The sequence below is a fragment of the Gavialis gangeticus genome, unplaced genomic scaffold (genome assembly GCF_001723915.1).
Source record: "Gavialis gangeticus isolate Ggan-Ray unplaced genomic scaffold, GavGan_comp1, whole genome shotgun sequence".
Taxonomy (NCBI): Eukaryota; Metazoa; Chordata; order Crocodylia; family Gavialidae; genus Gavialis; species Gavialis gangeticus.
In genome coordinates, this window is record NW_017728996.1 from 24861222 (window position 1) to 24888811 (window position 27590).

A 27590-nucleotide genomic window follows, 5' to 3' on the forward strand; every position below is an offset into this window, starting at 1 on the left:
AAAAAACCCTCCAGCCCCTTTACAACGGGCTAATATATCTGGTAAAATGAAGTTACTAACCTTGCTAGGGATTCTCTTGATAAGATGCTGCATAGTTTTGAAATGAGGCTTTAAATTAAGCTGAGTGCTGAAGATGAGCCAATGCCTTTGAAAAATAAATTGTTAATAGCTTAAATCATTCAAGCTCCTGGGTAGCATGCTTTAATGCACCCTTAATTGATTCTTCTGAACTCAAAATCAGAAGTAGTTTGCATTTATTATCAGCTTAGGCACACAGTTGTGCCATTTCCTGTTTTTGTATATAAAAACAATTACCGCAATATTTATACAGTTCCTTATCACCATCTATTCACAGATCAAAAAAAAGGAAGTGTAGCACAGTTGGTCCAAAGAAGTCAGTATGCAGCATTCAGATCAAAACACTGAATTCTTCAATAGCCTTAGAAGCCAAAAAGTGAGGTTATCTCCCAACTGTATACCTTGGAGTATGCCATTACTCTTAGCAAACATAGATCTTGATGGTCTGTCTGGAAAGTAATGAATATGAATAATTGTTTAAAGGGACCTTGCCAAATAAAATTTGGACCAAACCAAAGGTACTGTAAATGGAGCTCTGTTGAAACCTAGCAATAGAAATGTTTTCATTACTTTTAAAAATTCCAGTGGGAATTTTTGAAAGTTCCCTTGCAGTCTGTGGGAAAGAGAAATGCAAAAATTAAAAATATCTGCAATCCAAATGCAGCACTGGACTAGTGCACAAAAACTTGAAAGTTCAATCAGCTGCAAAGTGACTAGAAGCAAAAGTAAAATCATACAAGTCTGTTATTTTTCTCTCAGTTAAGAAGAAAAATGTTAGTGATGTGGGAAAACATGGGTTATTTGTAATGTTTTCAATATTAATCATCAAAGGTATTTGTGACATGAGTAAAGGAATTTGATTTTTACTTTAAGAGTATTCTATTAAACAAAGAACCATTTGTCACAATTGTGCACATGCAACTGCAGAATGTGGCCCCAGCTGCTTCTGCTTCTCTCCTTGCTTGATGCATGTTCTGTGTCCTTAGCTTCCTGATCTCAAAAACTGGGGAAATGAATGAGTCACCAAACTCACACAAACATTATGAAGATCAGCTAGGTAATATTTGCAAAGCCCATTGAGGATAACGAGAGTAGGGTACTAAGCATTTGTTCAAGTTTAATCCCAAGCCTCATGTTTTCGGAGACACTTACTGTACATGAGAGAGATTTAGCTCACATTGTACAATTCATACTTTTTGTGCGGCATCTTTTGCATGCAGAAATTCCAGAACACCTCCTGTCAACTACAGGGTGCACTGATGATCAGCTCCCAGGGCCCAGTGCAGTATAAAACATCTATGAAATCAATCTGTACCCTTTGTGCCTGCACCTGTAACCCACAGGCTTTGGATGGACCATGTTAAGGTCCAAAGAAGGAGAAAACAGGAGGTTGCACAAATTTTAGCTCAATCTTCTATGTCCTGTAGACCAGAGCAACTCAATTAGAAAGCCCAGAAATAATCAGGAGGGTGTGCACATGCTCAGTACGCTTCTCAGAAGTAAGTTGTCTTGAACTGCAGGTTCTGGTACAGGTTCCCTTTCTTTGGATCTTATCATGGTCCATCCAAAACCTGTGGGTTACAGGTGCAGGCACAAAAGGGCACAGATTGATTTTATATATGTTTTATATATCGCACTGGCCGATGTGAGCTGATCAACAAGTGCACCCTGTATATACCAGGAGGTGTTCTGGAGTTTGTGCATGGGTGTGCTCTGTAAACTCCTGTTTATGACTATCAGAAGACTCTCCTATTGCCAGAAGTATGAGGAGGGCTGTGGCAAAGTTGCTCACTAAAGACCTTAGTAAGGGAGATGGTGGGATAGATGGCAACAGAGGCATGTCTGGGAGGCACGGTAGTGCTGTGGTTCCTATGTGACAACCCTGGAAGGCTGCTGCCACTCAGACAGGTCTCCAGGGCTGACTAAATTATGCAAGGACCTCTCCTGCTCCAAGAAGAGCTAAGGGTGAAGAGGTGGCTTAAAGCAACTTTAACCCTCCTTCCCCTTGATTGAGAGTTCTGGGCAAGGTCCATTTGCACAGACTGTCACCTTGGTCTGTGGAAAAAGGAGAACTAAGCTGGGAAGCTGAGTCTGGGGACCTTCACATTTGGATGGGACCTGGTCCTATTTAGGTTTTTTTTGTACCTGAACTGGCTCATATTTGGGCCTTGTCCCCAAGCAGATCCGCATTAGTTTAGCTGAAGTAAGTAGAGAATTTAAGTGGTACAGAATCCTGTGCCAACAATACTCTGAGTAGTCAATTTAGCTTAAATCTCTTTTTAATTGATTTAGGTAATATAAATCTGGTGATATGACTTTCTAAAAAGTAATATAGATGTATTAATTATAAATAATGCAAGTAATCTTGTAAATGTAATCCAGCTTTATATCAATTTAATAATATCCAGGTTCCATGTTGCACCAGTTGAATACAGTTGATTTTAAATTCCCTAAACCAGAGAAATTTGTATTCAGATAAGCTCTTGCTGTTCTCCGCTATGCGAAGATGCATATGCCATAGGACTAGACCTTCAAGTTTAACTCCTATTTATATTTCTACATGGTCTACCATGCATCAAGGGCATACCATAGCTCGGAGGTCTGAATTTGGAGAAACTGAGGGAATCTACTGCATCTTTGTATACAACCAGGCTAACGTTCCACATAGCGTGCTCCAAGACATTGCAATGTGTTTTGGATGTCTGACTGAGTTCCACTGAAATGAACAGGGCAAGTCACATGCCTTATGCCCTGAAGGCCAGGATATGGGGTATATGTCACCAGTTTCCTGGAACATTCTGAATAGGATCATCTATTGTATTATTGATTTACACACCAGAGGATAAACTTCTGTTTAAAAGCTGGAAGGGAGGCAGGGGGCAGCCTAGTTGAGTCAAATACTCTTGTTATGTTCCTTAAATTTCAGTCTGTGCTTAATAATTCCAACTGGATTGCACGCTTAAACTCACCAAGTAATGCTGAAATGCAGCATTTGAAATACTGACTTTTATAAATCCATACTTCCCCTATAAGGTGTTAGTGCATGTTCTCAGCAAAAAACGTTTTTACCGGTCAGTATTAGAGTTGGGCTCAAATCACATAATGTGGATCAGCCCCCCACCAAAAGTATGAAGAGGACTGTTGCCAAGTTGCTTTGGAAGGATTTTAGTAGGGGAGATGGCAGGAGGCAGCAGCGTTTACCTATGGCTTGTTTGTTCTGCCGATGGCACATATCCCTTCTGTTTACAGAGTACATCAGGATCTATTTCTGGATTTAATTTGCCTCAAAAGTCCAAAGTGTTCAGGTTCAGGGTTTTGGTATGAAGTTTCACTCTGCAGAAAGTCAATATTTTTTGTTATTTACTCTCATGAACCAGTTGCCCTCTCCTTGCTGTCCTGTAAACATGAACTTTCATCCTTCTGTTGAACCCTTTGGCTCATATGCTCCAGTCTCCCAACTCTTATTGATAAATCAAGGTCATTATTAGCAATTGTTTTTGGACATTTCTGGGAACAGGGGAAGGGATTTTGCATTTTACATTGTAATATTCATTCGCAAGCTTAAAAATGGTTAGGCAGCATTGACAGGGTGAAGGGCATCTGAAAAGTGGCTGTGTGGATGGTTAGCTAAATAAGGCCCACTTTGTTTAGCTGATTAGTTTGTACTTTGTTGAGATGTACAATCCCGTTCTGTTAGATGGTGTAGGCAGAGCCTCCAATGCTTAAAAAGCAAATCTTCAACAGCATTCTTATTCACTTACATCAGCCCACATCTCTTCTTTTACTCTCATTTGAAGAAACAATAAACAAAGTGGCCCTCTGTTATTGTGAGGTCTCCTCTTTAAATTGAAAAAAGAATAAGAATCCACAATGATTTTGCAACTAGAGAGTAACCCTAGAGAGCAAGACTCTTGCATTTGGCAGGTTCCCTGCCACCCCATAATCTTTGAGCAGTCGGTACAAACTTTTTATTGTTAAGTTCTCAAGAAATTAAGGCTTCAATCCAGGAGGCAGCAGAGCTGCCAAAACTCTAACGGCTTGTAAAACAGTATTTCTCTACCTTGGCTGATGGGTGAGCCCTTATTTGTAGTAAAAAAACTTAAACAAATCCCTTACATTTAATACAAATGAGTAACAAATAAAGAAGTGTCAATGCCAATGATCAGCCTTTATGATTGTGTTTCGAGAGGCTGGCAAAGAATGATTTGACCTTGAATGGTAAGTGTATATAGGAACCGACATTTATTTGCTTAAGATTGCAATTATTTCTTTAGTCCTCTGCACCTCCCCTCCTCCCCCTACCCTCCCTTCTTGCTTTTTATTCTTTCCAGGGTTGAGGAAAAGACCTCCTGTTGGATACAAGGGATTTGTTGCCTCATTCCATTTTGACTGTGATTTTTTTTTAAATATTTTTTGCTTTGGGGTAAGTGAGAGAGAGGAGTGAAAGGTCAGGTATGGAGTGAACAACGATCACATTTTCAGCGATGGGCTAAGATTTGGAGAGTGTAAAAATGTGTGTGGGAGTGTCTATGCCCATAAAATTGTACATTCATCTACATTGTGCATGGGAACAGGATTGTCAGCAGGCTTACTGCCAAATATGTGTTCAGGGGTATGAGATTTGGCAGGTATGAAAGTGGAGGCTGATTTTAATCTGACAGAAAATATATTCCTAAAAGAACAACTTAAAATCAGGCTTCTCGAAACAAGTTAGCAATTCAAAGGGTGTTTCGATAGGTCTATAATTTTTTCTTTCCTCTGAGTTGCAGTGCAGTTGTCTTGGTTGCATCTCCTCTTTTGAATTGTACTGTATTTTTTAATTATTTTACAATATAAAAGTGGTATTATCACACCATTATTTCTCAGAGCAAAGTGCAGGTACAATTTACTGTAAATCTTGTGGCAGTTAAGTCATATTTCTTAACTTTTACGTATGTCATTAATCTATGAACAAATATATTAGGTGTGCTTAAAATAAACTGTTATGTGATTGTGCTGTTAAATAAATCAGTACCTAAATTAAAACAAGACAGGTCAGGGCCAGCTGGATGAAACTATTTTATGTGTGGGAAAGGTTGTTAGATCATCTAAAACACCATCCTTAGAGATATAGTAGCCAATCCATGAGACAAAGGAGTGGGCGTTCTGTGTTGAACAGCAGAGGTAGTGGAAACTGCTGAGTAATTATCCTATTTCTCTGTTTCCCTTTGCTGGAAAATTGCTTAGTTCTCCCCAAGTTCTCATCATCTTCTTGTATAGGAATGGGATCCATTGTTACTAGTTTTGCTTTAGGCTCATTCATTAATCTCTTCTAATTTCAATAATTTAGTTGTTGCCAAACTGCAAGATTTCCTCCATGTTTTTGATTTTGGTCAGTATTTCTGTCTTTTTTGCACAGCCAGTCTTAGATTGCTGATTGTTCCCTTTGGTTAGATTACATAAATGGACCTGTTTGGTTCCTTTTCACATTGACTTAAGACATGTTACCATTTTCAAGGTTGACTATATATATTTTTTTAGGGTCTATCAACTTATCGTCCTGGAATCCATTTTTTCATATAAATGACTTTTTGGCCTTCCTAACTCTATTTATTTCTTGCTATGGATTAGATAGTTTTGGTGCTTAGCTGATTGTTTTAGCAGTTTTTATTGCAGTGGATTGGTTCTTTACATGCCCTCCCTTCTTTGTTAATTCTGAGATTTGGCCTAGGGAGCTATGGGCGATGGTCTTTGGCACAACCTGTTCTCTCTAACTTGACTTTATGTTTCCTCAGGAAACAGCTGATCTCCAGGATTTTGTGTGCATGGAGTGGGATTGAGAGGGTGGGTGATACTTCAAGGTGGTGCAGTATGGAGCGGGTAGACATGCCCTTGGACCTAGCGGCTGTGGTAATTTTTTCGCCATGTCTCTTGATTTTGTTTCCTTTTGAAACTATTTTTTTTTCAGAGAATAAGGCCCTGTTGCATGTCTTCCCCACCCAGAGGGGAATTCACAGGTAGCTAAACTTTCCTAACTCATTTTTCTCCCTGAATAAGCAGTAAGAAGTAAAACATCAGAGTCCAATCTTGAATTTACTTCATGAGCTTTCCTTCCTAAGACAAATACTGTACTCTCAGTTAAACAATCTAAGAACATTACGAAAGGCAGGCAGACACCAGCAAAGTCTAAAATGCATTCCTTCCCAGAATTGGTTGAATAAAAGATGATCATTCATAAAGTAATCATGATCTATAAATAACCCCAATGTGTCAGAATGCAAGCACAATATGTGTGCAGCAGGAAAGCATTGAGTGGTTTATTTGGGATCATGATACAGTCGCACTTTACCGTGACAATGTGTAATTTGAATTTTCATGTCTTAAAGAAGCGGTTTTCTGATTGTCTCTTTAAATTATGTAAACATTTAATCTTTTACTGAGACTTTCATACAAACATGTGTAGTCAGACACATGTAATGGCTGGCTGGTGGCTGTGGTTGCAAATGGGTTTCCATGCTGTAGGTTCCCAAACTGGAGTAACAGTGTTTATGCTCCATGCTAAGCATTCCAGACCAGGCTTAAAAGATGCACTGTCAAACTAAAGCGAATGAGAACGGGGTTCAGTAGGCTTTTAAGAATATTTTCTTTTGGTGGAAAGTTATTGGGGAAAAGACAAAACACAATTCAATTTCCTTGTGGACAGCCCTTCACTTCCTAACTCTCATGGTCTGGGTGGGAGTTTTTTCCTCTAAATGTTTTTATATGACCTGAATGCATTAAAGCATAGTCCTAAAAGTAATCTGTTTTTTTTTTTTATTTTATTTATTAATTCAACCAATTTATCAAGTAACATTTGAAACTTGAAGATACATCCAATCCCAATATATCTAGGTAGGAGCAATCTTAATGGAGAAGTGACAGTGGTCACACTTCATGTCATTTGCTCTAGAGAAGGTTTATTACTTTTAATAGCATGCTGATCTGCTTAAGTAGAAGTTCATAAAAAAGCCAACACAAGAGGTGTAATTGTCCTAAATCTGAAATACGCCTACCACCTACAGCGGTTCCCGAACCGTGGTACGGGCACCACCAGTGGTATGCATTAACGGATTTATTATAATTACTTTATATCACAAAAATTTGCAGATGGTACTTAAGGTTGAACTGAAAAAACTGATGGTGGTAGTTAAGGTTGTATCTTTCTAAATTGGTGGTGCATAATCTGTCAGAGTTTGGGAACTGCTGAACTAAATCCCTGGGAAAAAGAAAACTTCAACATATTGTAAATAATTGCAACCAAGGAATCTGGAAGAAGGTGAAGAAAGAATCTTGTTCTGTTGGTACCTGTGAGGAACATGGTGGCAGATATGTACAAGGCAAACTCTCCCTTGTGAAATAGGAAGTTCTAATAAAAAAAAACCAACTTAGCACTTCCCTAAGGCTTTTTTTTATCAATATCAGTTGATCTTTCAAGTTTTTGTGAATGGTTAAATGTTATTATCTATATTTCTTATATAGACAAGCTAAGGCAGAGTTGTGTTCAAGGAGGGTATGCAGCAATGTTGAGAATGGCCTTTATATCTTTTGAGATGTAGACTTATATCCCATCCATTGGATCAGCAAAACTTCAATTACTAACGCCATACATCTCTTGCAATGAAACATATGTGTAGTATAATTGTTTTATTAAAAAGGTGGCCTTTTATAAAAGCAGTAAATTGTAAAGCTAGGGACAGACATTCAAAAGCCTGAGCCTGAACTGATTCAATCTTTGCAGGTTAGTTTAACCTAGCTAGGCTAAATCAGTTTGTAACTGTAAAGACATCCCCTCTGGACTGAAAAAATGCAGGCACATGCCTGCAGTGGCTCAGGGTAGAAGCTGTGGGGCACTAGAGCAGCCTTCCCTTCTATAGTGCTGAGCTGAGGGGGCGTGGCCAGGCCCAGCAGGACACTCTGATTAGGGAGGGTTCTCCCACCCCGCCACCCCAACCAGCTAGGTAGGGAATTGATAACACAGTGTTTATCACCCCTAAGTCAGTGTCTATCACTCCATTAAGAAAACAAGAGAGGGGCATTGCCAGCTACCCATTGATTCTGCCTTTGTCCTGGCTACCACAGCATGGACTGCAGCAAGCACATGGTCTGCTAGGTAATACTGAGTGGTGTCTGTGTAAGGCAGAGGGAGTGGGGAAATCCCTGCTTAGAGGGAAGTGGGGGAGTAGAAGCCAGTCAGACACCTATAGTCTCTGCCGGAGCTGCAGCCAGGGAGGAGAAGGGAGGGAGAAGCCCTGCTGTGGAGCAGAGAGCCCTCCCCAGACCAGAGTGCATGCAGGGATGCTGGGGGAGTCTGATTTAACTTAAACCAGCAAGAGCTCTGGGACAGACATTGCATAAACTGTTTTGATTCAAATCAGTTAAATCTGATCCTACATTCAACCAGGTTTATCTCAGACTGGTTTCAGCCATTTTCAATCTCATTTATGTGCACTGAACATCTGTTCTGTTACAAGTTTAAACCAGTTTCTGATCACTTAAACTGGTTTATGTGTAATGTCTGTCCCTAGCCGAAGTGACTTCCATAGGTCTGCTGATCTTAAACCATGAAAACTAGAAGGCTGGAGTTTAGCTTATTCCTAGACTGTTTCAGAAGTTATGGATGGACACGATCAGCTAAATCCGTGAATCTCTATGCTTGTTTCTGCCAGATGGAAGACAGAGGTAGGAGGGGAGAAAATCTGCTTTTATTGCTCTAACTAAGAAACTTTGTGTGAGATTGGACCTTTTAATCATAGTTGGTACTATACAGGAGAAAGTGATGGAAGGAAATTTGCTATTGATTTGCTTTTCTTGTGCAAAATGACATGCTGTTTCAATGGTTTGCAATGACACATTTGTCAATAAGACCTCATCTGTGGCCACCTTGTGAATTTCTGTCATCACAACTCATCTTAACTTCCTTTTTCACTTAAGCTCAAGGCATCCTGTTTTCACTGAATTTCTTTTCTAGGGCTATGCCTTTAAAATGAACCTGGTGTTAAAGCCATATCAGGCAAACTGTAGTACGGGGCACACCATCACACTAGAACCAGCAGAGAGTATGATCTGGAGGGTGGCTTAGAGTAGCTGGGGTCAGCAATGAGCCTGTGAACTGACCTTTATCCTGTATCCATTTAGGAAGACTAAGATTTTGAAATGTGGCTGTGAACACAGTAATAAGTAATACATGTTCAGGAGTTTTTGGGCATGGACCACTGCTTGGAATAGGTCAGATAGACTGGATTTATTTTTAAACCCCCAAAGACAGAGGATGCAAGCATCTGGGCTGATTTGGCAGAAATCAGAATTAGCAACACAAGGGGTTTGTGTTGAGGTCCATCATTCTGGACAGGCAGTGCTGAACTTTGGAATCTGCTGCTGATACACCTACACTTCTTCAGATTATAACAGAGAGTTTCTCTGCAACACTGCTCCCTCCCCCTTTCCAATGGCAAAGCATTTCCATGAAGACAATGAAAACTGAGGATGCTCAGAACCTTACAGCATCAGGCCTTTACATGTGCTATTATTTGAGTTACCAATATGAGGACATTGCATTTTAGTTTGGAATGTGTATTTGTTTGAAACTGAGTTAACATTGTGCATCTTCATGTTGTCTAAAAGCAATTTGCAAATAGAAGGTTAGAGAAGGAAGCTGTGCTTTTGCTGAATAGGTTTCAAAAGTTTTTTTTTTTTCCTATTGGCCTCAGTGGAACAGTGTAAGGGAAAAGTCAGTGACCTTCACCAAGATAAATGATTTTACTCAGCTGCTGTGCCATCCTTGATCAGAATAATTAAGTAGCATGTTTCATGTTAACACTGATAATCTGACTGATCTTAAATCAGAAACTTTTTTGTTGAAGTGTGGAAAATAAATGCAACATGCCACTTTGCTAAATTAAGTGTGTAATTTATCTGCCTTTGATGTAGCCCAGTAAGTACTGTAAGTGCATTATTAGATATATCCTTCCCTCCTGCTTTCATAAATGGGAAGTACTTAGAAAGAACATTTAGAGAGAGAGACAGAAAAGGACTTTTACTTTGGGGAATTCCTATCTGAGTAAGAAATCTGAACTGGAGCCCAACATCTGACAAGCCTTGAAAAGTAGAAGTGGAATCCACCTCTGAATTTCCCTTCCAAGTCTTATCTCTATAATGCACCACATCAAAAATCCCCACATTTTAAGAAGAGGTTTTTAAATCCACATCCCAGTGGTGCAAACTGTACTCATTGCTTTTAAACAGAGGGGCTTGTTTGAGATTGATAGAAAGCACTTCAACCACTCTGATAAAATGTAGTATGGTGGCGTAACTGTGAAGCTTTGATACCCTTCCTCCTGACTATACAGTATCTCATTTGAGATAAAGGAGAATGCAGCAAACACCCAAACTGCTCAGTCTAGACATCAGATGGGGCACTCTACCTTGCTGATGTATAGTCAGATACAACTACTCTGCCAGTAATATATAAATCAATCCTGCTTTAGATCAGGCTGAGCCAGGATTTGAACCTGTGGCAGCCACATACAAGGCTACTGGCTGTTCTGTGGTGAAGAGGTTGAAGTATTCCCACTTTCTCTTTAACAAGGCATTCAGTCCATTAGGTGAAACTGCTGAAAAGTTTCCCATGAAAAGTTTCAGGTTTACTGTACTGGCAGGTTTCTTTTGAAAATTCCCTTCCAGCTGGCCAATAACAACAATGTTCTAGCAGCCTTAAGCATTTGAGGGTAGGATTTTAACTATAAAACATGTATCTGCTCATCTTGTTGTGGTTTATGCTTGTTAAATGATCAATAGTTTATACTGTGTTTTCTATTTGTAGGGAGGCAATAAGCCGACTGTGTGAAGCTGTACCAGGGACAAATGGAGCTCTAAAAAAGCGGAAGGTAAATATTACATTGCTGGGTCACGCTGATATTTAACTTCCTGTGTCTGCATTTTATGGGCTAGATGACTCTCAAGGAGGATTCAGCCCATGAGGGAATTTATGCAAGTTAGCTGAATTGCACTACCTCTTACACATTTCTGCTTAGAACTACCAGTTATTTGATGTGCAGTCAATTCGGTATCATAGCATCCTGCAAGGTTAACACCTGTCTGGTAGTTTTTGTTCACACTCAGATGTTTCAAACCCCACCCAGTGTGGGTGGTAGATGAAAAACAAAAGGTTTTTTTTTTTTTTTATTTCTAGGGAGACTATATTAATTGACGGTTCTCCCCGATTACTGTCCTTAGGTTAAATGATTTAACACTAAAATTACTGCAGTCACCATTGTTCATTTAATATCCATTGTTCAGAGCAACACTAACGCCATAGCGTACTGGAAACAGATCTGCAGAGCAGTAGCAATGGGGCTGTCACGGTGGCGTTGTTTCTGGGTTTCACATGTGGAGTGGGAACTGGAAGGAGTGGGAGACATGGTGCAGCTCTTAGAAAGGCCACAGAAGCAGCCTAGTGCAGCACAACACAGCATATCTAAGTTAACTGGAAGGTGGTGATTTCCATCAGTAACCATGGAGTGCAGTAGGAGCGGCTCTCATTAAACATATTCCTGTTATTCTTGGGAAATGACTAAATTGGAGAACTTCCTTATTTACTTACAAATATGTTATCCACAAGAAAAGAAGCAGAATTCAATGAAGAAAGGACTTGTTATAAATTATTCGCCCAGCTCTACTACTTACAAACACAGCTCACTGGTATTTTTTTTTTTTTACTTTTTAATGTATCATTATTAACATGCATGGTGTTTGCATATAAGTATTAACAGATAATATTTCTAGCCTGCCTTTGCAACTGTTAAATGGCCCAGTTGGGCATGGGTCTACCTCTTATTTATTCCCATAAGTTATAAAATCTATGTGACTCTAGGATAAAGCTGTTTGTGGAACATGAAGTTTACGATGTGTTTTTGTTTGTTTGTTTGTTTTTTGGTTTAAAGCCTCCAGTTAAGTTTCTGTCTTCTGTGCTTGGCAAAAGTAACCTTCAGTTTTCTGGGGTGAACATAAAGCTGACCATCTCAACAAGCAGCCTTACTTTGATGAATGTTGACACCCAGCAGGTAGGATCCTCATAGGTCAGTTCCTGAAGTATCTGTTCATCTATGTTCACATATATTTCTCCTTTCTGAGATGCCTGTGACTGTGTTTAATGAATGAACAAGGAAGGCGAAACCATCATGCTGAACGACTGGGGAAGATTAGCCAGAGCTTCCAAAGCTAAAAAGCTTTGGGGAATTTGACACTGGTGTACATGCTTTGTGTTTATAAAGAGTATTTTTTCATAAGGAAGGCAGCCTAAGCACTAAACAAACTGTCCCTGCCTGTTCGTACAGTGCCTAATAAACAGGCTCCTCTTCTGATTGGAGTTCCTCATTACTGCCAATGATTGACTATTTAATAAAAATAATGGATCAGACCTGAGCCTCCATTAGGGCAGTTTGCACTGCTCCGTGGAACAAAGCCCTCTGCTTACCTGGGCCCAAGGGGATCTCCTCTGGCATCCAATTCTGGAAGCTGGTAAAGAGGCTCTGGTCAGTGCATCCAAGACTGACTCTTTGGGACCATGGTCACCCACCAGAAAAAACTTAAAGAAGTCTGGAGATGATGAGCAATTCTCATGGCCCAAAGCTAGGTAAAGGCTAGGTAAATATATCTCTTTTGTGAAGCTCCCTCACCTTTTGTCTCCACTGTTGAGAAAATTCAGAGCTTCCTTCTGACAGAGACGGTTTAGCAAATAATTCTGCTACACCTGGGGCATCGGCAGGGGGATTATGGGTCCTTTGCACCACTCAGGTTTGCAGAGGCACCAAAACTCATCTAGAGAATCTGGCTCCAGTGCTTTTATTTTTTTCTCCATGTTGGTAAGTTGTTGGTAACTTGCTTTGCTGTTCTTGCTAGCCTTTTCTTACCAGACCTTGGTAAATTGAAAATCCAATTTATTGTTCTTGCAGTACCACTGCACTTTATTTTCTTCCTGTATGCTTCATCAGTGACAGCTGATAATACATGAACTCCAAAAGTGGATGCTCGGTCATGCTGAATAAAAGTACTGCAGCAAGAGAATAGCTTCAGAATTCAAATACCAGAGGCCTCTGTTGATCAATATAGTCTTCCTCATCAACCCGACAGCTGTCAATACAGTTTATTTAATTCATTTTTTCTTCACTTGAATCATGGATCTGTAACCCTCTGCTCAAATGGCCCCAATTATCCTAATATTCAAGGACCCAAATTAGCTGCTTCTTAATAATTTTAAAGCTCAACAGTTAGACTCATTTTGAAAAATCCATAGAGGTTACCTTAAGTCAATTAAGATATTAGTGCTCTTGCTGTACTCTACACAAATCTGTCATATGTATGTTTGTTTATGCCCATTTATGAGTTCTTGCACTGCATGTATTATCACATCAGTTTTTCAAGTAGTAAAACTCTTGATCAATAGAGATATTATCTGGTATCTTCAAAATGTGTGCCACAAACGCACTTTAATTTGTTATATTTTTTCAGATAATTGCCAATCACCACATGCAGTCCATCTCGTTTGCCTCTGGAGGTGACCCAGTAAGTACTAATTTATAAGAGCTATTTCTATAAGCATAAAGGATTTGTTATAAAGCTACAAGTACCTGTAATTACCCTACTTTATCCCTTCCTGTCTCCAAGTTAAATTGCACTTATATGGTACTTAACATTTCCAATTCATTACAAGTAGTACAAGGGAAGTAGTTGGAGTTGTAGCATTTCTCCCCGGCCCTGTCATCAACTCACTGCTTGTGCAAGTCACTTTGTATGTCTCTGTCTTTTGAGCTCAGACACTTTGATTTTCCCCCAACCCCCAAATGTAGGGGACATAGAAATAGGAACATTTGAACATAGAAACTATCAAACGGGATCAAATCTATGTACCATGCAGTTCCATATCCTAGTGCCAACAGTGGGTACCACATGATACTTCAGAGGAATTTGCAAAAATGCTCACAGCAGGTATGAGGGACAGTCCTTTCATTAGTAGTTCTGGAGGTCGTCTTCTATGTTGTGATAGTGATAAATTGGCTTCAGAAGTTTAACAAAAGGCATTGTATCTTTTTTCCAATGCTTTTAAGAGTTTAATATTCTAACTAGATTACTTGTTATCCATAGAAATATTCCCCACTTTGAATCTTAGATTTTTTTCCTAGGCATTGTGCAACAGGGAGTTTCATAGTCTTAACTAGACATACAGAAAACTAGAACTCTTGGTTCCAAAATGATACCTTTTTTTAGACCAACTGGGAAATCGCAAGAAAATTGTCCTTTTGTGCAAGCGTTCAGGATCAAAGTCCCTTCATCAGGCTCTAGGGAAAGTATAGATGGTACAAGATGGTAAAAAGTCCCCATAGGTACTTAAGTATGATTACATGATTTTTACAAGATGGTAAAAAGTCCCCATAGTCTTAACTATGCATTACTGCAGAGAGAGGTAGTTAGCCATGTTAGTATGAAGGCAGGGCAAAGTGGCACCCTTAGTTTAACTTGCTCAGCGAGGCACAAGCTTTCACAGACGACAGCCTAACTCTTCTGCCAGGCACTAAACTGGAGTAATAATAGCCAAGTTCAATGTAAAGATTTTTGTGCAATTTTTCTATCTTGGCTTGAAGCTGCATCCAGGAAACTAGGAAAATAAATACTACCTGGGCAGCCATTCATAGCATCCAATGAAGAAGTGGGCTATAGCCTTCAAAACTCATGCTTCTTTGAATGAGTTTGCCTACAAGGCGCCAGCTGCCTGCCTTATGCATTGTAGGGAAAGATATTTTCTTTTATGCAGTTTGAATTTGTTGCCTGTCAGTTTCCTTGACCATCCCTTTGTTCTTGTGTTAAGAAACCGGGAAAATACAAGACCCTGGCCTGTCTCCTAATGCCATGCAAGTGTAAACTGGAATTTCAGGTGTCACTGAACTCTGACTGCTCCGTCTCTTTTGCCTCTCTGAGCAGAGCAGAGGAGACAGGAAGCTGCCTCAAGTGGTCAGCTTGTCTCTCTTGTATAGGAGTCCTTGAGTTGTGTAAAGCCAACATAACTAGCTTTGTGATCTGTCCTTGATCCCATTCATGTAAGTGTCTGTCTGTGGTTGGAGGGAATGTGGCCAGGGTGAATTGTGCTTTGGTGATCCTGGCCCTTGGGGCTACATAGTCACTGAGTCAGATGGAAGCACCCATGGAATAATATGAAGTTATACCAATATTCCTGATTGGGGTTCTGATTTCCCAATTTGTGATTTATTTATATTATTAATATTATTGATTTACATGAAGGTGCATTCAGTTTTCTTATCTCTTAAAAAAGTAACTTTATCTCATCCCTTACTTCTCTCAGGGGTTAAACTGTTATCAGTTTTGGATTTCTAAATACAGTTTCCCCTTTCAGTTTTGAAAATACAAGGATGCCTTTTCAGTGCTCTGTCCACCAAATTAGATGCATGACCCATGGCCTTATTGCCTTTATTTTTCAACATGCAGCCATCTTATTAGTATATTCCCATCTGTTCTCTCAGGCTAAGCAGAGATGGGTTTGGTTACTACTTGGACCTCCAAGGAACACCAACAGTATGTGCTGTAGGAAGTGGTAGGGATGGTTTGGTATGTGACACTCTTACCTCTTAGTCACAACAGAAGAAATGTCTCACTATGCTTGACAGGCATTGTGCCATTTGGATGAGATTTAAAAAAAAAGAAAAAAAAAAGGAGTTCTTGACCACCCCAGTCACTAAAGATCAAATTATACTTTACATAATAATACGTGATGGGAATCTTGATGGACAAGTTTCCATTTGAGTGATTACAATCTAAATTCTTCTTACAACTTCAACTCAATATAGTAAACTTTACTTCCCAACCCAAAGCCCAGTTTTACAAAGTGCTTAGCACTGAGCTCAACAGTTTGCAAGATGAGATTTTCTAAACACTACATAGTTTTGTTTAGCTGTGTTAAATAACTGATGTATTCTACCCCAAAGGTGACCTCATTTTAGTGGTGAGTGGTGTCTTTTATGTGTATGTGTAAACATTGCAAAGCTACAATGGAAACATCAGCTGTTTTTCTAGTTTTTTTTTTTTTTTTGCTACTTAAAAATTTTCAAGAAAGAAAGCAAAGAAAATTGAGTTCATAATGTGTATAAGAAAATGTTGGCTCCTGTGCTTCAACATTAATTTTAGGTGCTTTTATAAAAAAAGAAAAATCTAGGAGAAATGTTGCTGACCCTAAGCTCTACTTCTTGCATGATTCATTGTGGATTATTAAATGATAGCTCTTGCGGGCATTGCAAATGGGGGCTTTCATTTCCTGCCAGTTGATTGCATCTTCCCTCTAGAGAGCCATGCCTCTAGGCTGCAGACTGCCTTTTCCCCACCCCATCTTACAGATCCAAGATAACAAAATGCATCATTAATTATTAAAATGATGTTATTCATTACATCACCATTCTTACTGTAACACAAAATTATCAAGTGGCTCTTTTGCATTGGCAAAGTCACTACATATTTTATTTTTGCTATTTGAGTTCACATTCTAGATTTAGTGGCAAAAATTATTATTTCAGTGTTATTTATGACTTAATCTGAAGCAGTTTAACCTGTGGGCTGCAGTTTGATCAGGATGACATCAGCGTGAAACAAGAATAAATCCACTTAATTTCAGTGGAGTCAACCAGAATGTACCTTGTGGTATAACTGAGATCAGAGTTCACCCCTTTGAATATCATATTTTGTTGCTCCTTAAAAATATTCCAACAATTGCCAATTGGGCAAAACTCTGATCTGCCTGCTGCAGCATTTTGGAGTGCTATTTTGAATTCTGCTCTTGAATTCTATTGACATTGATATAGAGGGGTGAGCTAACTAACTCCCATTACAGTGGAGCAGACCTAAGACTAGTTCTTTGGCTAGTGAATTTTTGCCCTTGAGCCGGAAAGCAAGACCCTTTAGACAGGAACCTCTGGGTTTTCTTAACTACCAGGAGGAGCATCATTGCTTCACTGTCAGAAACCCTGAGACTTAATTGTAGCCAACATCCAAACGCTTCAGAAAAAGACATAGAAAACCCAAGATGCCAGTAGCTTCCCTGGTCTGAGCCAGTAACCTGCAAAAGCCTTGAAGCATGGCATTACCAGATACCTTACACACTATAGAGAATTACCTTTATATTCCATGGGATTTAAATATACAGTTCCACATATCTTATACACTGATTATTGAGCCAGAACATATCATACCTTTCTTTTCAGAAACATGTCTAATTCAGTCTTAAAGTAATTCAAGTTCCTTCCAACTTTGCTTGGAAAACCATTCCAAAACTTCACATAGTTAAAAGTCTTTTAATTTCCAAAGTAAATTTATCCATAGCAGGTTTTGCAGCTATTTGATCTTGCACCAATTTTGTTCTTCTCTTTTCTTTTCTTTATGTGTCCCATGAATGTGCTTGTAAATGTTGATCATGTCTTCTCAGTCTCTGGCTTTTTTATTTATTTTTTTAGTCTACTAATTATAGAAATGAAACTTCAACCCAGGAAGAATATACAAGAATTGCATGAGGTTGAAGTTATTACTGCTTTAGAAAGCAAATAATATACAACAGTTCCTATAAATTGTTACGTCTACTATAAATATTGTGGCAGAAGGCAGGGGAGAGATATACCTTGTAGGTCAGTGGTTCTCAACCTCTTTTAGAGTCAGGGCATGTCTCCACCACTTTTTAAATGTGGGGGTAGCCCTGGTTGAGAACCACTGTTGGTGCTGCCTTGGTTCACCTTCGTGCTTCTCAACCTGGTGATGGTGCCTCCAGGTAAAACTGCCCCATGTGCCTGCTGCACAGCCAGCCTGGGAAAGGCTGTGGCATATACACATGCTCCTCCTGTATTAGAGCTCTCTGATAACCCAAAAGCAGACAGCTGAAGCCCTTCCTACTCTGGCCTCTCCTAGTCCTGCCATCTCCTCCAGGAAAAAGAGGTGCATTGGTGAAACTTTCCCATGTGCCTCTGTTTCCAAGAGGAGCGTGGGGGGAGGTGGACCATGATGGGCTATAGTCTGAGCCAGATCTGCCTGCTTTAGGCTTATGAGAAAGCCCTAAAGCAGCAGGAATGTGCAGATGCCACAGCCCCGCACACAAGGCAGTTTTACCCTGTCACTGGAGCATTGCAGCATCCTTAAAGGTGGAGAAGAGTAGAGAACCTGTATACCAGTTATAGACTAACTGAATCAGAGATTCATAAGCTTCTGTGAGCAAGAAGTGTCTTACAAAAGTTTATGCATGTCTGATTCGGTTATTCTATAATGTGCATCTCTACCCTGCCTTCATCCTGACTTCAGAATAACAGGGCTAACTACCTCTCTCTGCTTATCAATATAATGATTGTAGATGTAAATTTACATTCAGCAATATTCATTAATATTCAAAAAAATCTAGCTAGAGACTCTGGTTCATTAGCTCGTGAATTTTTATCCTCTGCAGAAGTCAGGAAATACCAGTACCTATCATCCTTTTATTTCTTTTCTAGTAATCTAACCTTATGAAACAGCTTCTCCTTCACCAGGATGTCCTATATTTTAACATACCACAGTTTCAATTGGCAGGGGATGGAGGGAAGGGATGTGAGTCCTCTGACATGTGAGCAACACGTAAGCTAGCAGCTAAACACAAGAATATTAGCTTTTAATTCTGATCAAAGTAACCAACTTTTCCCTGGGCACTCAAGAGAAAATCAGTAGATCCAGAGGGATATTACTGCCCACCACAATAGTTATTATTCTAGTCACTTTCTGCAGAATATTTGTACCTCTGCTTCATCTTTGTTTTGTTAAACTAAAGGCATGAAAGCTCCCTTAATCTTCTTTCATAAGGAAAGTCCCTTTCCTTATCCATTTTAGTGATCCTTCTTTGAAACTGTAAAGCTGGTGAGATTGCCTGAGTATATCTTTCTATGTTCAGTTACAGTATTATGTTAATAATTTTCATTATCCTGCTCATTTAAAAAATCTTTGGCTTTCTTTTAGGACACCACAGACTATGTTGCATATGTAGCCAAAGATCCTGTTAATCAGAGAGGTATGGAAAACAATTTCAAGATTAAATTTTATATTTTTGTATCATAATTTTACCTGTACTAAGAAATCACAGTTTAATATGTATTATGATTTTGGACACAGTGATCTTTTGTTTATTTCAGTGTTGTATAATTCCACAGTAGGGCAGTTGGTGTGGTGATAACACCTACATTGCAGCCTTAACCACTCTGTTTTTTATGCACCAGCATGAGAATCCTTAGGTATGATTTGACTTCTGCTAAATCTCAGACCCTATCCAGGAGAAGACACCCACATCTATGCACTTCCCAAGTCCCCAGCTAGACTGATAGCTCCAGTTGCAGTTTCAAGGATAAGAAAAAATTCTGATGAATGTGTCTTGCAATATATAATATTTCCAAGACACAACAATGGAATTCAGGATATGGGCACATGTATGTGAAGCTGTTTTGAAAGGGCAGCAGCTGTTACATACTTACTAATTGTTTACAGGTGGATTATAAACCAGGAATGACAATAAAAACCAGGAATGATAAAAATGTAGCAGAATTGTTCCAACTTTAATCATCCAGTGTTAAAACAGAAACAGTTTTGCTATGTTTGTATCACTCCCCTCTTCTCCACATGTAACAATTAGAAAGTAACAGTTGCTGCTCTTTTGAAACATTCTCCTTTTGAAACAGTTCCAAATGGGCATGTGTGTATGTGTGTGCCCAAACCCTCAGCAGAATTCCCTTTCATTCCATCAACCTGTTTAAATGTCAGTTTCCTCAGCTCCAGAGACAGTGGTTGTAACCCCTCCGAATTCTTTATTTAAGAAACACCATACACAGTCGGTGTATCTACACATGTATTTACGTGGCTTAAATTAACTGTTCAGTAAGTTACTGCGCAGTAAGCAAGAATAAGCCAGTGTCTACACATGTAGGCATTAAAATGCATTAACTCTGTGTGTGGACTGACTTGGGACTAAAGTTAGTCCCAAGTCAGTCCATACGCACAGTGTTACTGCTCAGTAAGACATCTACATGTGAATAACTGCACAGTAACTAATCGGATGTAAATTTGATACCTGCATGATGATCAAACTTATGCTCAAGTTGGCATAAGTCACCATATTTACTGTGTAGTACGGGTGTGCACGTGTAGACATGCGCCTGTACTGCGCAGTAATTTTGGTTATTGTGCAGTAAATTCACACTTGTAGACATGCCCAGTAAATATCAAGTCACATAAGGTAAATTTGGGAACCTAGCCAGGAACTAATGACTAGTGCCAATGGTAAAATACTGTGATTTAGAAAAACACCCCCATTTTAATGGTACAACAAGCTAAAAACTAACTCAAACATGCACCAACATCTTTACAGTAGCAGAAAGTGATACAAGACATGATGTTTGTTATTTCTGCAAATCAGGCAGCATTTCAGTTGCTCCTTAGGCCTTTAGCAGACAGAATGTGAGACTTCGGTGTGTGAGATCATGGCCCCCTTTGGGAGCTGGCATTCCATTGATAAAACCCTTGTACCTAGGGGCAAGGATCTGTGATTCTAGCAGTGCAGAAAGTTCTACGTCTTATCACTGCTTATTGCCCTGAAGTTGATGTGATCAGCCCACAGACTCGCTCACTGCTGAGATGTCTTGTATAAGTAAAGAATTTTTATAGTTTCTGGTAAAGACTAGCTAATATCTTTGATATCCCTGCAACCATCCTTTTGCAGAGAGACCATTTATAAAAGATTTGTTGGGGATGGTTTGGACAGGGATGTTCCAGCCTCAAGTAGGGCATTGGACTAGATGACTTTCTGAAGTCCCTTCTAGCCCTATTTATCCATCATTCTGTATTTTGATAGATGATATCACGAAGTAATTTCAAATTTGTACTAACTGATGGTTTTGGTAGCATTCAGTATTAACCTAGAAATTCTGTAACGTTAGCATTGCCTGCCAATTAATTTATATGTTACCCATGTTTTTATTGCACTGGTCAAATTATCCTACCATTTGGAAAAGTAGTCTCTAGATTGAGACTTGGCTTCTGGGCCTGAGGGTGCTAGCAGATGGTGTAATCAAGTTTCTACAGTTCTTGGTATAGGGTGTATCATACTAAACTAGCCAGAATGATCTCAAAGTGCCACCTAATGGCTAATCTGTGAAAGAGTAGCTGGTTGCTTAGTCTGACGTTTTAACAGATTTTTTTAAAGAGTCCAAGGCCAGACTTTAAGTGCATGGCACTGCTAAATGGGGCCTGTTTGCATAAGATTTTAGATCCTATTTATGGACCTCCTTCCTGAGATCCAGATTCTCCAAAGGATGGGCTGAGATCTTTAGTAAATCTGATCACCTATTTTGGTGCTTAAATGGAAACTGAGCAATTTTGAACAGCTCACTCTTTATACACAGAGGAAAAGGGAGAAGAGAACAGATAGAAAAAGATGAAGCAGAAAATATTAAGACAGTTTGAGATTTATCTTTAAAAAATAAATATTATATTGCATTTAGAATGCAATCAAAGTGGTTTCTTACCATCTAAAATCTACATTGATACAGGGTCATCAGGTTACTTCAATATATTCCCCCACGTTTCATCTCCAGATGTGTAGATATAAAGCATATTCTTGCAGCATTTTAGTATATAAACACCTTCCTTTGTTTTTAAAAAACATTGTTACTTGTCCTTGTAGCCTGTCACATATTGGAATGTCCCAATGGAATGGCACAGGATGTGATAAACACCATAGGACAGGCTTTTGAGCTCCGGTTCAAGCAATACTTGAAGAATCCTTCTAGTTTGGTTACTTCCAATGAAAGGTCAGTATAGTGTTTTCTAATAATTCAAGTCTGACTTTGCTATTGTTTGTAATGTTTGGGATAACTCTGTGGTATGTGCACTGATCTCTAAATAAGATGCATTGTGCGTGCCATTTTTTGGCAGGCACATGCTGACTTTATTTTAACAAGCTATGGACCAACCTCTGCTTATTCTAGGGCAGGGGTGTCAAACTCACCTTGCACCACAGGCTGGATCTGGACCATGTGGCTCCTTGCAGGCTGGATTCATCCCACAGCATGTGGTAGTGGCAGCTCTGACTCTGACCCAGAACATGCACACTGGCAGCTCCTGCCGTGTGCCCTGTGCTAGAGCAGAAGCTGCTGCTGCTGCAACTACATGCCCCTTGCTGCAGTAGCATCTCTAGCTCTGGCACAGGGCACATGGTGGTGGAGGCTTCAGCATGAGGTGGCAGTGGGGCTGGTGACTGAGGAGATGGACCCATGGCAGTGGAGATGGTTGAAGTAACTGGAGGGTAACTGGGGCTGTGTCAGCCCCTTTTCACCCTGCTGTTGCCAGTCACTATGTCCAGCAGGGCTCAAGGACACCAGATTCTGTGGCAGGCCTCTCCCCTTAGGTGCACCACCCCCCAACTTCCGGTGGCCTGCCAGTAGCCCAGCAAAGCAAATAGAATGATTCCACCAGCCAGATCTGGCCCAGGGGCCATACATTTGACAACCTGTTCTAGTGCATTTCCCATTGATTTCCTATTGCGTATGCCATATACTTGCATCCTTAAAATTCCCTTAGATTCTGCATGTTAATTGAGTGAATGTTATCAAATGAGGGCAAAGGAAGCAAAATGAACAATTTCTGCTGTATAGATTTGTTTGTATGCACTAAGCCATGTCCTCAGCCATGCCAAGTTTATGTTTGGTTTAGGTGTGGAAGGCAGATGGGGGAAGAAAAGCAATTGTTCGTCTCCACTGATCCTGCCTGACAGGGGCCCAAAATTCCAAGATCAGCCTCACATATTGCAATAAATACACCTGAAACACATCTGCCACTCCAAATGCTGATGTGCAAAGCATGTACACAGAGATCTGCAGCTGTTGCTTTGCAACAGTCCCTGCCTGTCTGGCTCTGTAACCTTACCCCATCCAAGGTGTTAAAATGTGGCTGTGAAGATGATCTTCTTGACTCCTTGCTCTGAGTATATTGTCCCCACATGGACAACCTTCCATTGACTCCCTCTCCATCACTGCATCAAGCACCACATTCTTCTCCATGGTTCAGCCCCTGCTTACTTCCATCTTTACTGCCTTAATTCAAGGTTCATCTGTATTTTTGGTCTGCCAGCCTCCATCACCCACACAGCTCTTCACAACTGAGGAAAACTAACAGTTTAAATCCATGAAACCAAGTAACTTTTCTTCTTTCATGTCCTTCTTCAATGCTTACCTCTGCAAGATGGTGGGCATTAGGCAGGTGGTGAGTGGTGGTGACTGTTACTGAATGGTGGAGAATTGTCTGCATGCTAGTATTTTTCTTAACTTGCCTCCCTTGTTCCCAACCCAGCCCATCAAGGACAGGGATTGTCCTTGCATATATGTTTACACTACATTTAGCACAAAGCAACCCTAACCTTGTCACGGCCTTTAAGCATCTTAACAATACACATATTAAATAACCATCTCAGCACTTTAATTACATTTTTGTTTCCTGTATAAAGTGTTTTTCACCCTCCAAATTCTAATACCAACCAGGAAATAATAACTATAGAGAGGCCTGTTCCTGTGGAATTGTGCTACATTAGAGGTAAATCACAGAAATTAGAAGTGGGAAAGCCTTATTAAATTAGCTAGCCAGGCTCAGAGAAGAGTCCCTAGACAGGAGACTTGGATATTGCTGTGTGAATGAGTCACCCGTTGTGAAGAACATAATCAAATCCTTGAGCTGTGTATCACATAATCAAGTACTTGAACTTTATCTCTTTCCTGCTTGTGGCCTTTTATCTAATTATGTTCTTGTTAAATAGAGAAGTGAGATTTGAGATGAGGTTATATTTCAGGAGTGGAGACAGTACAGGAGACACCTTCTGCTCTGGCCAAGTACCAGTGGAATATTTCAACTGCTGTAATTTTATTGTAGATCAAGACATTCAGGAGTATATTGTGCACTGTCAGTGGTACTGAGGACATTTCTACACTGCCTCCATTCTGATCATGGCTGAAAGGCATGCTCTGCCCCTGGCTCCCTCTCTACACACCAAAGCCCAGAAGTAAAGCAATGCAGCCGGTTAAAGTGGTACTGAGCACATGCCAATACACATACCCAAGACAGAGAGCTTGTGAGCAGCTTTGGGTACATACTCAGCATCTCTCCATAGTGCTTCCTTCACTCCAGTTCTGGGACTTAGGGTGCAGGGAGTTGGAGCAGGTAGGTGGGATGTTCTTCTTAGCAGTGATCTGGGCTCACCACAGAGGCAGTGTAGACAAGTCCCTAGTGTTTGTTCAAGCGGAAAAAGAACAGATACAGTGATTTGATTATAATACACTGAATTCCACCGTAGAAAACTGCATTTTTGTAGCTATATTTGATTTTCTAAAGCAATTCCAGGCCTGTCTAACTGCCGCCCAAATGCCGTGTGATGTCCCTTTTAAGTCCCACACGCTACTCTCTCCTCTGGATTTATACAAACAAGATAAGAAGCAAAAAGAAATGAGCTCAGATTCTACACTGAATGCATGAAATCATGGTGCTGATGTTCGCCTCTTAGTGTAACACATTTCTGGTGTCAAGGAGAGGTCTCTACATTCCTGCCAACTGGATTGTGGTGATTCCACATTTTAAAGGAGGATATAATAACTGGAAAAATAACAATATGGACTAGACATACATATGCCTTTCATTTGCCTTTCATTATATACAAACAGTTGGGGCTTGTGCTTGTCCGGAGAATGATTTTATTATATGGTTCACTTAATTTGTTGGTTCATTTTTCAGCGGGGTAATGAATCTCAGTGGATCAGCTGGGAATATGCAGGAGAGGGAGGATCATGAATATTACAATGAAATTCCAGGGAAGGAGCCTCCTACAGGTGGAGTATCAGACATGCGAATGAAAGTGCAAACAGACCAAAGGGCTAACTGTCCCATACAATGTGAAAAGCAATATTGTTTGGTAAGTAAGTCTATTTCTGGTATAACTAATCCCCCTCTGTTCTGGGGAAGGGAGTATACTGCGATAAAGTCTCTGTATGTATATTCATACAACCAGAGCTGAGTCTTTCCTGTCCTGAGGAAGGGGTTTTAGGCTAGGTAGAATATATTTGCATCACAAAGTACTTTATAAACATTAATGGATACATCGCTTCAGTGCCCTCGAACCCTTGGTCAGAAGAAAGGAAGAGACCTGGACTGAAATGACTTATCCAAGATCACCCACCTACAAAACCTCAGAGCTGGCTGGCTCTCAGTCTTGTATTCAGACCAGCAGACCAAAATGTCATTATGTCGTGCAGCTTCTGCGTACCAGGTGCAATTAATCACTTAGTTAATTGCCAGTGTGTTTCAAGCTACACGGCACTCAGGAGCTCTTAGGAGTTTGACCTCAGAACAGTCAGGGTTTAGAAGATCAGGGAATGAAGCCAGGGGAGTTCAGTCCTGCTATACAAACTTCAAAGCGTGCTGGGTCTAGCGTTCCTGTTTATCTGAGTGTGCAGACTTACATTCCTAAGGCCAGGGAAATGGATACCACCTTTGCAAGACTCTGGGAGGTCTACATTGCCTTTATGCCAAGCTCGCAAATGCTGCTGAAAAGCAAGCAAAAGGCAGGACAGATTTGAACTGTATAGATTACCAAATTTGAGATGCATACATTTTCATAAGCAGCAGCTTACTTCAGATGCAAGAATGGACTGCAAGAAGCAGAGCTTCTAAAAAAACAGTGATTAGAATACAAAGATTGTATCAGAATACAAAATACGAATCTGAAATAGTTGTGTGTGAGGACAAAGTGGGAGAGTGTGAAGGAAATAGAAGCAGTGTCCTCATCAAAGTTAATGTTCTTTACCCCTTGTGATGCATCTTCATGAGAGATGTTGATATACAGAGGTGTGATATCCTTTGTAGCTAGTGTGAGGGTAGCTGGAAGCTTGTCAGTAGAGGATGATTTCTTTAGGAAATCTGTAGTGTCTTTCAAATAGCCAGCAGCTCTCGTGGCAAATTGGAATAGAACAGAGTTAACAGAGCCAGAAACTCCCTCTGTGGTCGAGCCAATACCAGAGACAATGGGGTGTCCTGAGTTGCTGGGCTTGTGTATCTTGGGTAATAAGTAAAACGTCCACACGCATCTAGACATGCCCTAGGAGCTGTCCTCCTTGTGCTGTGTATAGGTCAGGTGTGTCATGGGTTGATCATTGTATGTGGCTCCTTATAATAGGAACATTCCCTTAGTTTTAGGTGATGGAAAATAGTCTGGAAGTTTCCTTACAGCTGCAGGTTATTGAATTGCATAGTGGGGTACAATAAAAGACCATGGGATAATACAGGCACCTTGGCTGGGCTGAGCAGTGGTGTGTGGGCTCCAGGCTGTTCGGGGGGGAGGCGGGGAGGGTGCTGACCAGCCCACAGCAGCTCCCCAGAACTGCCTATGAGGCCCATGGACAAAAATAATTGCCTACCCCGGTCTAAACTGAGCCTATGGATTCTTATCCCATCACCTGGAATATCCACTTTGCCTCTCCCAGGAGTGCTCCCTCCCTTTTTCTCCCCCTTCCCTATCCTTTGTAGACTAATCACTGCTTTCTGTTTAGAAGCTCTGATTCCTGCAGTCCCTCCATAGCATCTGATGAAGTAAGGTACTGCTTAGGAAAGCTTATGAATCTCAGATTTAGTTAGTCGGTATGGTGTAAATCTACCCTGTCTTTTGACTAGCTTTGGACGAACATGACTAACTACCTCTCCTAGCTGAGAAGCAGGCCTTGCTAACTCGTTCCCACTCCATGTGCACCAGATTCCAGAAAACAGGTTGCTTTAGAGCAACTTTGGATGCACCTGTAAGCTCATGCCAGATGAGGACCCTAAGAACAGCACTTGGCTCACACTTAGCGCCACTCCAAAGCAGCTACGTAATGTTACCTCATTTCCAGGATTTGGCGCTTGTGGAATAGGAGTGGATGAGTGGGGTGTGCTGCTTGGTCACTCTTGTATAAAGGTAGTGCAGACTTGCCTTGAGTCTGTGTTTGGGGATGTCTAGAACTGGTGCAGGAAGGGAATTTACAGCAATTGTGGCTTTGAGGAAGAGGTTTGTTGAGGAGGCACTGTGCAATCCCAGCAGATTTAACTATTTAACTGATGTCTGCTTCACTGGGCATTGTGTAACTGAGACTGCCTTCCCCTCAGAAGTTAATTTCTCAGTACTTCCTTTCAACACTGAAGTTCCTTTAATGCCACACAGACCACACTCCTTTTATCCCATGTTGCCTATAGCCCTGCCCCGTTTTTATTTCAAGAAACATCAGTGTGAAAACAGGATCTTTGTAGCCTAGAAGTTAATCTGATCCTAGTGCATTTTCCTCCATGGACATCAGCAGAGATTTATTTGTTACGTCACAGCTATCTCCCTAGCAACTAATTGTGATGTTTCAAACAGAAGGTTGTGACTTCAG

General features: G+C 40.4%; 1 protein-coding gene across 4 annotated transcripts in view; it reads left to right on the forward strand.

Moving 5' to 3' along the window:
• Positions 1–27590, forward strand: part of SHC4 (SHC adaptor protein 4) — an 81584-nt gene that overhangs the window by 35714 nt on the left and 18280 nt on the right. For all 4 annotated transcript variants that reach the window (XM_019504176.1, XM_019504174.1, XM_019504177.1 and 1 more), the window contains exons 4-9: positions 10916–10979; positions 12036–12155; positions 13603–13656; positions 19120–19171; positions 21833–21959; positions 24925–25102. In XM_019504176.1, the coding sequence (XP_019359721.1) occupies positions 10916–10979; positions 12036–12155; positions 13603–13656; positions 19120–19171; positions 21833–21959; positions 24925–25102 (595 nt within the window). The remainder of the gene's footprint in view (positions 1–10915; positions 10980–12035; positions 12156–13602; positions 13657–19119; positions 19172–21832; positions 21960–24924; positions 25103–27590) is intronic.